The sequence below is a fragment of the Pelobates fuscus genome, chromosome 8 (assembly GCF_036172605.1).
Source record: "Pelobates fuscus isolate aPelFus1 chromosome 8, aPelFus1.pri, whole genome shotgun sequence".
Classification (NCBI taxonomy): Eukaryota; Metazoa; Chordata; class Amphibia; order Anura; family Pelobatidae; genus Pelobates; species Pelobates fuscus.
The window spans coordinates 4329062-4343844 of NC_086324.1; the positions used below are offsets into that span (position 1 = coordinate 4329062).

General features: G+C 46.9%; 1 protein-coding gene across 1 annotated transcript in view; it reads left to right on the forward strand.

The window, feature by feature from the left end:
• Positions 1–13430, forward strand: part of LOC134571092 (protein mono-ADP-ribosyltransferase PARP14-like) — an 87119-nt gene extending 73689 nt beyond the window's left edge. Inside the window, exons 15-19 of the mRNA XM_063429157.1 lie at positions 5613–5755; positions 10747–10921; positions 12408–12704; positions 12743–13070; positions 13388–13430. Coding sequence (XP_063285227.1) covers positions 5613–5755; positions 10747–10921; positions 12408–12697 — 608 coding nt within the window. The 3' untranslated portion in view covers positions 12698–12704; positions 12743–13070; positions 13388–13430. The remainder of the gene's footprint in view (positions 1–5612; positions 5756–10746; positions 10922–12407; positions 12705–12742; positions 13071–13387) is intronic.
• Positions 13431–14783: the final 1353 nt, after the last annotated feature.

Below are 14783 nucleotides of genomic sequence, written 5' to 3' on the forward strand. Positions count from 1 at the left end.
AACAGGTATCCCCTGATAGCCCTGATCTGGGTGAGCAACATACTCAAAAATCACCCAGATCGGACCAGGGGTTCGGGAGTTATGAGCAGGCAAAGTTTTGACCGACCGCATGGGTAAAGTATCCGAAAACAGTTCCATGCATTTTGGCCCTGCGGTCGGTCACAAACAAGGGAATGAAAACAGGCGAATTGCCTGTGTTATAGAGCCTGGAGAGGGTTTGAATGAATTCCCTTGTTTGAGGGGTTCTTTCTACCGAACGGCGGGCCATTCGGTAGTTTCTATACGAAATCCTGGAAGTCTGGAGGTCTCAGCGGTGTTTGCCTAGTCGAGTGTCCGATTTTAGTTCCAGACGCTCGACGGCAAAACACCGCTGTTCGGTAGTTTAAGATGGCCGCCGCCACGTGTTGGGCTCCCGAATGGCGGCCACCCAGAGGACACAGACCACACTGCACTGATTGCCAATTACCTGTTTGCAACATTGTTGCAAACGGTAATTGGAGGCACACTCATTCCTGGGTGGTCTGGTTGTTCGGTAGTTTCACTCAATATACTGAATGGAGTGATTCTACCGAACAATCAGTTGAATGCTGCATACAAATCACCCAGGATAAACTTAACACATCTATAAATACATATATAATATTACAGGCAGTACACTCGAATATGCTTCACAGTCTTAAAGGGACAGTAGTCCCAAAAGTCCCAATGTGTCCATAGATGCTGTTAAAAGGGCCAGTAGCAGCAATATACAGTATAACAAGCCCAAATATAAATCTTTAAATGTACCAGTTTTCCAGGGGCCATAGTCAGCGGGTAAGAGGCAGGCAGCCAGGCCCCTCCAATGTCCAGTGGCGAGGTGGGTTCCGCCACATTTCTCCCCTTTCCCATTTAGACTATCCAGACTCCAGACCTCCAGTCGGTCTGGGGCTCTGATAGTCGGCTGGCTGTCCTCACATGGGGTAGTTGTCCAGATGGCCCCCTGCCACTTGTGTCCAGTTGTAGGTCCAAGGCTTGGGGAAAAAGTACCCAGAGTGTCCTCTCCTCTGGTTGAACAAAGCTGTGGTTGGGGAAAAACGACTGTCTCCCCTTCCGATATTTTGTCTGGCTGTTGTGGACTAGGACCGACTGTCCCTATCCCCAGTGGTGTAGGTGCAGAGACTACGGTCCCATCTGCACGGTTGTGGGGTTTACTGTCTCCCCTTGGTGTGCTAAGCTGCCGCTGGGGAGAGGGGATGACAAACTCCTCTCCCTGAACCGTAGACTGCCGCTGGGGAGCAAGGACGGCTCCTTCAGCTCCCTGTAACTTGGGCACAGAGACCACGGTCCCATCTGTGCTGGTGTGGGGCTTACTGTCTCCCCTTGGTGAGCTGTGCGGCCGCTGGGGAGAGGGAATGACCAATTCCTCTCCCTGAACCGTAGACTGCCGCTGGGGAGCAAGGACGGCTCCTTCAGCTCCCTGTAACTTGGGCACAGAGACCACGGTCTCCTCTGTGCTGTTGTGGGGCTCACTGTCTCCCCTTGGTGTGTTAGGCTGCCGCTGGGGAGAGGGAATAACAACCTCCTCTCCCTGAACCGTAGACTGCCGCTGGGGAGCAAGGACATCTCCTTCAGCTCCCTGTAGCTTGGGCACAGGGACCACGGTCCCATCTGTGCTGGTGTGGGGCTTACTGTCTCCCCTTGGTGTGTTAGGCTGCCGCTGGGGAGCAAGGATGGCACCTTCAGCCCCCTGTACTACACACTGCCGCTGGGGACCTGGGCCAACTGCCCAGCCTCCCTGTAGGGCCGGCAGAGAGACCACGGTCCCATCTCCACCTGCCATCTGTGGGTCTTCCCAGGACCAGTCGATAAGGTCCCCCATTTCTGGGGCCGGTTGGGCAGTAGGGGGTACTAAATGCAGGTCTCCTACTGGCGGGCTTAGTTGTTGGGGAGGGGGAACAAAACTCACCGCTCCCAATGGTGTACAGTCCAGAAGCCCCATCAGGTTAGAGACAGGCGGTGTCACTGGATCATATAAGTCCGCATAATTCTGTTCGATCTCCCACTGCTCTGTTGGTACTTGTGGGGCATATGGTAACTGACTGGCGCTGAACAGGTGTTGGTAATCCTGCTCCAGCTCCCATTCCTGGACAGCCAGTTCAGTCAAGTCTGGCCTTAGGTCCTCGGCCGTAGGGAGATCCAGCACAGCTTCTCTGTAGTCAAATATGTCCCAAAGCCGTGACTCTGCCGCACTCCCAAATTCTGGTTCTGCAAATGTCCCCCATAATAAGCCAGGGCCATTATAATCCTCGCCCTCGGGTTTGCCAAATTTGGCCATTCCAGGCACCCGCTGAACCGCGTACCAACGTAGCGCTTGGTATGCGTCCTCGAGACCCAGTTCTCTCCATGCCAGTGAATCAAGTCGCATCACCCATTCCTCCTGAGCCTGTTCTCCCAGCATAGGTATCCGTAGGGCCACTCTGGCTTGTAATCGCTGCTCCTTGCTGGGAAGACGCTCACCTCGCCAACGCTGGACACCCTCTAGGGTTTCTTCCCACATCTCTTGTCGTGCGCTCTCACTGCAGTCCAACCTGGTTGCCTCTACTATTGGCTTTACCAGTGGTGCTAAGAGGTTCTGTAACCTCCGGTTAAACTCCTCTTCCACCTGGAGCACTGTCCAGGGACTCGCTGGTTCTATGCCACTCCATAATAATTCCTGTGTCTCCAGGGTGTTGTTCCTCTCACACCAGGACGCCATCCCACCGCTAGCCACCAATGTAACGGATCACCTGGCACCCCGACTGGGTACCTCCGTTAATGGATGCTCCTAGTGCTTCCTGAGGACTCCAAGCACTCTGGCAGACACCATAATCACCGAATCCGAGAAACCTTTAAATTCTCCCAAGCGTATGAATGCTGTAGACCATTGAATAGGAACCATACGAATAGGCCTGTACTCCTAGCAGTCAGCTGGAACAGCATACAATCAATCCTTCCCCCAATAATGAGACGACACATCACTTTGAGGTTAAAACAGGAACTCTGGACTGGCTCATCCAGCCCGGCTTTTATTCACAAACAGGTACATACAGGACACTCCCAGGGGGAGGATGAAATTGACCAATCACATGGATGTACCTCCCACACCTTTCCTCCCCTTAGATTAACACTTAATCCAATTATATAGTACACATTTTTCCCCAATTCCTGGATGTACCCCAAATACATATGATACACCCCTAAAACAGGTATCCCCTGATAGCCCTGATCTGGGTGAGCAACATACTCAAAAATCACCCAGATCGGACCAGGGGTTCGGGAGTTATGAGCAGGCAAAGTTTTGACCGACCGCATGGGTAAAGTATCCGAAAACAGTTCCATGCATTTTGGCCCTGCGGTCGGTCACAAACAAGGGAATGAAAACAGGCGAATTGCCTGTGTTATAGAGCCTGGAGAGGGTTTGAATGAATTCCCTTGTTTGAGGGGTTCTTTCTACCGAACGGCGGGCCATTCGGTAGTTTCTATACGAAATCCTGGAAGTCTGGAGGTCTCAGCGGTGTTTGCCTAGTCGAGTGTCCGATTTTAGTTCCAGACGCTCGACGGCAAAACACCGCTGTTCGGTAGTTTAAGATGGCCGCCGCCACGTGTTGGGCTCCCGAATGGCGGCCACCCAGAGGACACAGACCACACTGCACTGATTGCCAATTACCTGTTTGCAACATTGTTGCAAACGGTAATTGGAGGCACACTCATTCCTGGGTGGTCTGGTTGTTCGGTAGTTTCACTCAATATACTGAATGGAGTGATTCTACCGAACAATCAGTTGAATGCTGCATACAAATCACCCAGGATAAACTTAACACATCTATAAATACATATATAATATTACAGGCAGTACACTCGAATATGCTTCACAGTCTTAAAGGGACAGTAGTCCCAAAAGTCCCAATGTGTCCATAGATGCTGTTAAAAGGGCCAGTAGCAGCAATATACAGTATAACAAGCCCAAATATAAATCTTTAAATGTACCAGTTTTCCAGGGGCCATAGTCAGCGGGTAAGAGGCAGGCAGCCAGGCCCCTCCAATGTCCAGTGGCGAGGTGGGTTCCGCCACATGTAGTTAGGGCATCCATTCCACTACACTGTTTCTTGTATAGTTTACTGAGTGTTGATACTGGAGTGATGTGTTTTATTTATTTATATCCTTCAAACCTCATGTTCAATCTATCGCCAAATCCTGTCATTTCCATCTCAAAAACATTGCGCGCATCCGCCCCTACTTATCGCCAGATGTGACTAAGGTGTTGGTCCATTCTACTGTCCTTTCTCGCCTTGACTACTGTAATCCGCTTCTCAGTGGTCTTACGTGCTCCCAACTTGCGCCGTTACAGTCCATAATGAATGCGGCAGCGAGGCTCATCTTCCTGTCCGCCCACACCTCCCATGCCTCACCCTTCTGTCAGACTTAAGTCTATCTTCTGAAGACTTAAGTCTATCTTCTGTCAGTACTCCCACCTCTGATGCTCGCCTTCAAGATTTCTCGAGGGCTGCACTGTTCCTGTGGAACTTGCTTCCCTCCTCCGTTAGATGCCCACCCAGTCTCCACTCCTTCAAAAAATCTTTAAAAACCCACTTCTTCATAAAAGCGTATTAATTAAACTGTTTTATAGCTCCTGACTGATTCCTTTTCTGCAACTGTCACTAGTTTAATACTATCCTTACCTTTTTGTGTAATTTTACCCCACTCCCTCTAGCATGTAAGCTGATTGAGCAGGGCCTTCAACCCCTCTGTTCCTGTGTGTCCAACTTGTCTGGTTACAACTACATGTCTGTTCATCCATCCACTGTAAAGCTCTGTGGAATTTGATGGCGCGATATAAATACCATAATAATAATAATATATGTGCGTGTGTGTGTGTAGTGTGACTTGGGGGGCCTTAACACTGCATTAGAGACCACGGTGGCATCCTGTGTTACCCAATGCAGCAGAATGTTCTTAAACCCTGATGGCACCTAATATTACCCAATGGAGCAGAACTCCTTGATGGCACCCTACTTTATATCCCATGTGTCAAAAGCCTCTGAACCTTCTGATGGTACCCCATGGAGCAGAAATCCCTGATGACACCCCATATTACCCCATGCGGCAAAATCTTCTGAGCCCCCTGATATTACATCATGCAGCAGAATCCTCTGAACCCCAGGATGGCACCCCATGGAATAGAACCATCTGCTAACAGGGTGTGCCAGCAGAACCCTCTGAATCCCCTGATGGCACTCCATGTTACTACATGAACAGAAGCCTCCTGATGTCACCCCAAGTGGCAGAACGTTCTGGACCACCTGTTGGCACCCTAGGTTACCCTATGCTGCAGAATCCTCTGAACACCTTCATGGCACCCCATATTAACCCTCTGAACCCTGTAATGGCACCCCACATTATTCCCATGGAGCAGAACCCTCAGATTCCCCTGGTGGCATGCAGCAGAAGTCCCTATTGGCATCCCATGTTACTCCATGCAGCAGAACCTGGTTGCAGATAGGGTAGACCTCTCATGGCAGAGAGTATTACTATTGTGTTTCACTTCTCTTTTCATGGTTTTTAGTGACTTATTTAGACCATATTGTGTTTTCCAGAAGGAGAGTCCTTAGAGTTACCTGCAGATTGGGACCCGATGGGTAACAGTCTGGTGAAATTGGTGCAGCTGAATACCTCCACACCAGAATACACAAATGTCCAGACGCTGTTTGCAAGAACTTGTCGTATGAGAATACTGAAGGTAATTATCTCTCTTCTAATGTAAAGTCGTTCTTTCTGTGTAAATGTGACCATGCCAATACAAAAACAATAGTGGTACCCTAACCACCAACACCTCGGTAAACTCTGAAAACGGTGATAAAACAGAAATAAACAAACAAAAAAGGTGGTGCATTTCTAAATGTGACGTGGCCTGACCAAGACATTGCTCTGTCTGGGTCCAAGAACAAGATGCTCCCCCACCCAGAATGCCCCCCACATCCTATACAGACACACCCACAATGCCCCCCACATCCTATACAGACACACCCACAATGCCCCCCACATCCTATACAGACACACCCACAATGCCCCCCACATCCTATACAGACACACCCACAATGCCCCCCACATCCTATACAGACACACCCACAATGCCCCCCACATCCTATACAGACACACCCACAATGCTCCCCACATCCTATACAGACACACCCACAATGCCCCCCACATTCTATACAGACACACCCACAATGCCCCCCACATTCTATACGGACACACACACAATGCACCCCATCCCTCACAGACACACACACAATGCCCCCCACATCCTATACAGACACACCCACAATGCCCCCCACATCCTATACAGACACACCCACAATGCCCCCCACATCCTATACAGACACACCCACAATGCCCCCCACATCCTATACAGACACACCCACAATGCCCCCCACATTCTATACGGACACACCCACAATGCCCCCCACATTCTATACGGACACACCCACAATGCCCCCCACATTCTATACGGACACACACTGCTTCCCCTGCTCTGTGTCCCCAACTTATATCACCCTGTAAACTCTACCAATGGTATTATATAGAGTGCTGCCCCCCATAGGCCAATGCAGGTCTCTAAATTCATCCAAATACGGCTATAATTATTGCCCCAGTCATATTCCATATTCCCTCCATTACACCAATTCAGCCATATCTACCAATTCCACTTACTGTGTCCTGACTGACGTTAGGTGATACTGCTCAACAATGAAAATGTTTCTGACTTCAAATTACTTACATTTAATTGATTTCAGAGTGTGAAAAAAGAATATTTAAAACTGTTATCGGTTCTGTGATATAGCTCATTTATGATGACATAGGGTAACCTGAGTACAGGAATGATGAATTACTGTCAGACTTGTTTTGTGTATTGTTTGCATGAAGTGAAGGTTAGAATGTTGTTTTTTTGTTTGGCGTGATGTTAAAAGCCAGGATTCCACGTAAATGTGTTGACATTATGCTATGTGTGCGGTGATGTGGCAGAATCACCCAGTTACTCCACTCGTAAAGACAGTCTATCGCGTTATTTTGGCATCCAGTTGAGGACCAGGACAAACCCTGGGCACTTCATATTTGCTGCAATACATATTCTGTGAATATATGTGGATGGTTTGTTAAATAAAAGACGTTCAGTGCCTTTTTTCATTCTAATGAGTTGGAGAGAGTCCACAAATTATATAAATGACTGCTATTCCTGCATGGTACCTCCTATTAAATATGTCAAGAAAAAAAAAAGACGAGTGTGGAATCCCCAACATCTCGCCAGTTATCTGACCAGTGCCACATGGGGTCGATCTGCCTGTGAGGTCACCCTCCAGAAGCCAATTTCATCATGAACGTCTTATGGATGAAAACCTTCGGCTAGTCCTCGAGGTTTGAGAAGCTTTTAAATGTGTTGAGCATGGCTTCTTGTGTAACTGAAGAGTTGACAAACAACCTGTGGCAGCCACTCGAGTAGGGACACAAGTCTCGCCACCAAGGATGTCCTTTCCCCTTTCCAAGGATCTCAGTCAGTGCAGTCTTCAGTGATTATAGCAGGAGAGCGTGTTCTAGCTTCTCCCCTACCCCCCCAGACATTAGCCAAAACTTAATGCAGGGAATAAACTAGTTTATTCAGGACAAAACGCACTCAATTTCTACACAGATCCCCTGCATGGGGTCTCCATACAAAGAAATACAAACGTCCCTGTGTCTGGGAGATAATCAAGCCAAACACCTGTAACTCAATTATCTGTCCGTTACAGGGAACTGCACAGAAAATACCCCGAAACCACACTCAATTTTCACAGGAACCCCGCAAGTCTTATATCCCTGGATAGCCTGGATCCGAGCGCCCAAGTTGTCCAAATAGAAACCGGATCCATTTGGGGAAAGTTTTTTGACCGGACGGCTCATGATGAAATAGGCTGCGGCCAGTCACCTTTTGGTAGTTCCTGTATGCATAAAACCGAATGCTCTCCCCTGGGTCTAACGAGGGAATGTTCCTCTTGTTCATATAAGTTCTTGTCCAGAAAAGTGCTCTCCTGGCCTATTTGGGGAAGGAGCAGGTGGTGTTCGCGAGGTAGCTGTCCGATATCAGTTCAATGCTTTCCATGTACCGCTGCCTGTATTGGTGAGACAAAATGGCCGCCAGTCCACGTGCGTTCATTCATCCGAATGGCGGCCACCCAGAAGAGCACTTAAGTTAATGGGTTCCATAACAATAATGAGTGGGTTATATGAAGTTAATGAGCCAGGGGGTGGTCTGGGTTCGGGAGGTATAAAAGGGGAAAACGCTCTTTATTCAGTAACTGAACAACCAGGGTTATAACCGAATGAAAAGTTTAATAAGTGACAAGTTGTTCTGTCACACAACCTACCCGAAAAGTAGCAGCAATTGGGCTACAGCATGTCCCTCAAAAAACAACTTACTCGACTCTGATCTGGACTTCTTCCATGACAGCTGCTGTGCAGTGAGTGATGGGCACGGTGACCGGTTACAAGACATTTCAGCAAAGGAAAGAAGATATTAGGGAAGGTGGAACGCTTCTATGCTTGCTGACTGTTGTTGGACAGTGACAAAAAATCCCCTAGAAGAGTAGTACACAGGACAAACCGCTCGTTTACATAATGCTTTCAGTTTGCATGTTTTTTGTTTTTTTTTCTATTTGCGAGTGAAAACAACTTTAATTTAAGTCAAGAAAATGTCAGGTTGTTGTAGTAATATTGCTTTTCGTTATGATTATAGCGCAATAAATCTATCTCAAAAGCTACAGCTAATAAAAAGAATGATTAAGGAGAAAAGAGGGGGAAGAACTATAGGGGAAAATAGAGCAAAAAGGAGCAGAATAGATATCAATAAAGAAATCGCACCCACAGGAATTTTTTAATTTATCTAAAAGTTAGGAAAAGATGACATCTCTCTGCTGAATAAAGTTTTAAAGTTTGCACCTTCTAAGGGTTAGTATAAGTTTTAATTCTATATTGATTTAAATAGATTTACTAGGAATTTGTGTTTAACCCCTTAAGGACACATGCCATGTGTGACATGTCATGATTCCCTTTTATTCCAGAAGTTTGGTCCTTAAGGGGTTAAAATAATATTTTATGAAAAATGTTGTCGTACCGTCTAACAATGCTCAAAAGGACTTGAATCATATAGAGATGGTACATGTGGTGAACAGAACCTCGCCACGGGATCCTGGAGGAGCCTACTTGCCAGCCTCCTGCCTCAGGACTATGGCCCCTGCAATAGATCTTGGCTAATATACTTTAAAAAGGCTCTGTTCGTGCAATTGGGATTATATGGTTCGGGAACCGAACAGTCGCACGAACCAGAGACCACCTGGGAGCTTGTTAAGCCCAATTGATACTTTGTAGCAATTTCCACCGCAGTGTTCATCTGGGTGGCCGCTTTTCGTATGAACGACCACGAGGTGGTGACCATTTTGTTCCCGTGAACGCAGGCAGCGGTGTTTGGGCATGAATCTCATAGAACTAAAAATCGGACACAGAAACTCCCGAACACTGCTGGACTTCCATCATCGCCTGCGTTCAGTTCTACCCCACTTTGTAGAATCATCAGGATCCGGAGTGTTGGAACATTTTGCAGGTTGTTATTCTTCGAGAAGGCAGTGGAGGCAAGAAACAGCAACCACCTGAGTGCCTGCTCAAAGATCTTGCCAGCGGAACACAGTTCCATTGGAGGCAATTAAGGCAATCCTTGATTGAAAAGTATTCCAAGGTGGAGTCCTAAGTTTGAAAGAAAAGAATACGAGAAAATCCAAATTTTCTACTTTCTCCCAAAAATGAACAAGGACATGACCCAACCCCCAGGTAGACCCATTATTTTGGGCGTAAACTCTATCATGCAGGTTATCTGAGAATGTAGACAATTTACTCTGACCTCTAGTAAAGAAATATCCTTCTTATTTAAGGGACACAACCAATGTACTCCAGGAGCAATGTCCAACGTAAAGAAATGTTTTCTCTTGGTTAAAATGGATGTTTCTGCTCTATATACTCCTATGAGACATGATTTAGGAGCAACAGAACACTTTCTAGACACTACTGCATCCTATCCCTGTAATCAAATCCAATTCATTTTGGATTCTATACAATTTGATTTTGGAAAATAATTATTTTTGGTTCCAGAATGATTTGTACTTGCAAAAATGTGGTCCTGCAATGAGCACCAGGTTCGCTCTCAGCAATGCCAACTTATTTCTGGCACATTGAGAAACCAAACATATGGGTTCAGGCAATGGCTGGGATACAAACCTGGTGCTATATAGATACATTGACAATTTTTTTCTAATCCAGTCGGGGGAGGGCATAAGTACGGCGGATTTGCATTTTTTGACTATCACAAGTCATTTTCAGCAAACTTAAATGTATTTATTATTGAATCTGTTAAAAGATCTGCACTAGTTGTACATTTCCTTTTTTTCCGAGCATTATTTGATCTGATGACCGTGTGGCACCATCTACTGGCTGCATAAGTATTTGTATAATTTATTTTGTTGGTGTGGGAACTCTCACCTTAATGTTCATTGCTCGACTTTTTATATAATTGGTTTTACTGAAACGGAAACTGTTTAGATTATACTATTAATGTTTTCTGTTCCCAGCAATAGAGACAGTGGTTATGGTTAATTTAATCCCAGTATGTTATTGCTTTAAAATCTTCTCTCTTGTCTGTTATTGTAGATTGAGAGAGTCCAGAACAAACACCTCTGGCAGAATTACCAGATACGGAAGAACAATATTGACGCGAAAAACAAAAGCACAAACAACGAGAAGCAGCTGTTTCATGGTACAGACCCCAACACAGTAACAAAAGTAAATCACCACGGATTCAATCGCAGCTACGCAGGGAAAAACGGTGAGAAATTAGTCTTTCAGTCCGTCATGAAAAATGTATCTAAAGAGACTCTATCATTGTAATAAATCGCTGTGTTCGGTCTGAGGGGGCGGGGCCAAGCACAGATTGCTGTGTTCAGTCTGAGGGGGCGGGGCCATGTACAGATCGCTGTGTTCAGTCTGAGGGGGCGGGGCCATGCACAGATCGCTGTGTTCCGTCTGAGGGGGCGGGGTCATGCACAGATCGCTGTGTTTAGTCTGAGGGGGCGGGGCCATGTACAGGTCACTGTGTTCAGTCTGAGGGGGCGGGGCCATGCACCGACTACTGTGTTCAGTCTGAGGGGGCGGGGCCATGTACAGATCGCCATGTTCAGTCTGAGGGGGCGGGGCCATGCTGTCACAGTAATATACCCCAACATGCAACAATAGTCTAGAGGCAAGAAAACAAGATACGTCTTACCGGACCTTAGAATGGCCGGACTTGACGAGGACAAGAAAAGACAGAGTCCAGAATGAGCCGAGGTCAAGGGGACAGAGAGACAGCGTAAACTAGAACAAGCCAAGGACTGGTACACAGGAAAGCAAAGCGGCGAACAAGACAAGCAAGGATAAAGAGAAAACGGAGTCAGGAACAAAGCCAAGGTCAAGCACCAAAAAAACACAACTGAACAATACAAGCACTAAAGGGAACTGAACCAGAAACCACGATAGGGCAGGGAGCTAAGGGAAGGTGAGTATAAATACCTATTAGATTGATTTGATTGGCCCTTGTCATATCCATGCCCCCAATACCGGAGAGTATGGGGAATGTGGATTGACATGGGCCAATGGGAGACCTTTTTATTTTTTTGCTCCCACTGTCCCTTTAAAGGCGCGCCTGCTACTCGCGGCACGCTCCCAGTACCAGGCGCATCACGTGGCCCCTTCTCGCGGTCCGTGCACGCCTCCCTTTCAGATGCAGGACGGCGTGTGGCGGAGAAGGAGGACCTTGCCCAGCCCCTGGAGAGGGTAAGTACCGCTACACATGCACAGATCGCTGTGTTCAGTCTGAGGGGGCGGGGCCATGCACCGATCGCTATTTTCAGTCTGAGGGGGCGGGGCCATGCACCGATCGCTGTGATCAGTCTGAGGGGGCGGGGCCATGCACCGATCGCTGTGTTCAGTCTGAGGGGGCGGGGCCATGCACCGATCGCTGTGTTCAGTCTGAGGGGGCGGGGCCATGCACCGATTGCTGTGATCAGTCTGAGGGGGCGGGGCCATGCACAGATCGCTGTGTTCAGGCTTTTAACAGGCAGAGTAGTAGCCCCATCAGGCATGCGCCAATCTACTCTGCTTAATGGGAAAGCCAGGCCTGAACACAACCTGTCTAGACCCCACATTCCGTTTGTTTACAGTAAATGCTGGCAGTCCCTTGAACCAGGACCCCCACTATGTTAAGCAAATCATAAGCTTGTGTTTTATAAAATGGATACTAAAATACTTAATATTATTCTTTGTTCTCTCCCCAGCGGCTGCCATCGGGAACGGGACTTACTTTGCAGTTAATGCGAGTTACTCAGCCTCCAGCACCTATTCAAAACCTGACGCACAGAATCAGAAATTCATGTATCTGGCCAGAGTGTTAACCGGGGTCTGCTGCCAGGGCCAGCCTGGAATGATTACACCACCAGCCAAAAGTACACTCGATCCTACAGATCTGTATGACAGTGTAACCGATTACCTTCAACAACCTTCCATGTACGTCATCTTCAACGATATCCAGGCGTATCCCGAATATCTCATCACCTTCACGGGATGACGTGGACCTTTGCACGCCTTTATCTTTGTCGAGTAACGCCGGGACCTTATTAATAATGATATTTTCATGGATGCCACATGCTAATCCGCTATGGCTCCGCTATGACTCTTTGTCGTTATACTCTGTATCGAATCTATGGTGTAACCAGCAGGGGTGGAGGAATATCTCCAAAGTCACGACGGTCTTAGCTGCACTAATTAAGCTGCGTTTACTAACTGGTTAATATAGGTGGGATGTTTGTAATTTTATTGCTGGATCGCCCGAGGGGAACTTGGGGTGAGTTAATCTAATTCCCTGTGCAATATGAAAGGCCAACTTCAGCAGGGAGGGGTTACTTTTACATAATGAATTTTATTGGAATACAGCTCACTGTGTATCTACTGACTCATGTAGGTTCTAACATTAAATGGTTACTCAATGCACCATAACCACGTCAATGATTTGAAGTGCTCTGGTGTTAAGTCACTTTAAAACACTGCGCATACATAGCACGCGTAGCATGCCGGTGATAGATGATCAATGACGGCACTTGCCCTCTGTGACGTGTCTGGAGGAGGATCAGACTGCCAGGAGAACTTGGCTCTGGATCCTTTATATCCATTTTTATTTCATTTCTGGAGCTTATACAGTTATACAAAATTATACACCCCCCTTGACTTTTGACCTATTTTGTTACATTACAGCCTTAAGTTCAATGTTTTATTAATCTGAATTTTATGTGATGGATCAGAACACAATAGTCTAAGTTGGTGAAGTGAAATGAGAAAAATATATACATAAAACTATATAGAAAACAGAAAAGTGGCATGTGCGTATGTATTCACCCCCTTTGTTATGAAGCCCATAAAAAGCTCTGGTGCAACCAATTACCTTCAGAAGTCACATAATTAGTGAAATGATGTCCACCTGTGTGCAATCTGAGTGTCACATGATCTGTCATTACATATACACACCTTTTGTGAAAGGCCCCAGAGGCTGCAACACCTAAGCAAGAGGCACCACTAACCAAACACTGCCATGAAGACCAAGGAACTCTCCAAACAAGTAAGGGACAATGTTGTTGAGAAGTACAAGTCAGGTTTAGGTTATAAAAAAATATCCATATCTTTGATGATCCCCAGGAGCACCATTAAATCTATCATAACCAAATGGAAAGAACATGGCACAACAGCAAACCTGCCAAGAGACGGCCGCCCACCATAACTCATGGACTGGGCAAGGAGGGCATTAATCAGAGAGGCAACACAGAGACCTAAGGTAACCCTGGAGGAGCTGCAGAGTTCCACAGCAGAGACTTAAGTATCTGTACATAGGACAACAATAAGCAGTACGCTCCATAAAGTTGGGCTTTATGGCAGAGTGGCCAGAAGAAAGCCATTACTTTCAGCAAAAAACAAAATGGCACGTTTTGAGCTTGCGAAAAGGCCCGTGGGACACTCCCAAAATGTATGGAGGAAGGTGCTCTGGTCTGATGAGACTAAAATTGAACTTTCCGTCCATCAAAGAAAATGCTACGTCTGGCGCTGTAACGGCTACCCTTGTATTGAGAGGTTATCAGCCGTTGGAGACGTCCTTTTCCCTGGCAAGGTGCTGTATAAAGGTAAAGCTGGTAAAATCCCATCCACAAGATCCAGGGGTAGAGTCAGGTTCAGCTGTAGAAAAAGGCAAGGTAATAATCCAATGCAATCCCCTTCCAAGAACGAGATGAGGCTATGTTTTGAAGGGTCAAGAAGAACTGAGTGCTGGAACACCCAGCCTGGTTTTTATTACAGTAGAGTACAAACAGAACACACCCAGGACGTCTCCTCCCCTCAGATAAACATGTAACACAATTAAAACATACACAATTTTACTCAAGTTCTGGATGTACCCCAAAAACAGGGGGTACACCTTTAAATCCAGCACCGCTTGATAGCTCTCATTCAAGGGAACAACATATTCAAATTCAAGCTCATTCGGTTGAGGGGTTCGGGAGTTATGGGTCCATGAAATTTTGACCGACCGCACAGATTCTCTAGCCGAAAAGAGTTCCATAAGTTTTGGCCCTGCGGTCGGTCTCTGTTCGTGCATTAAAACCCCACGAACT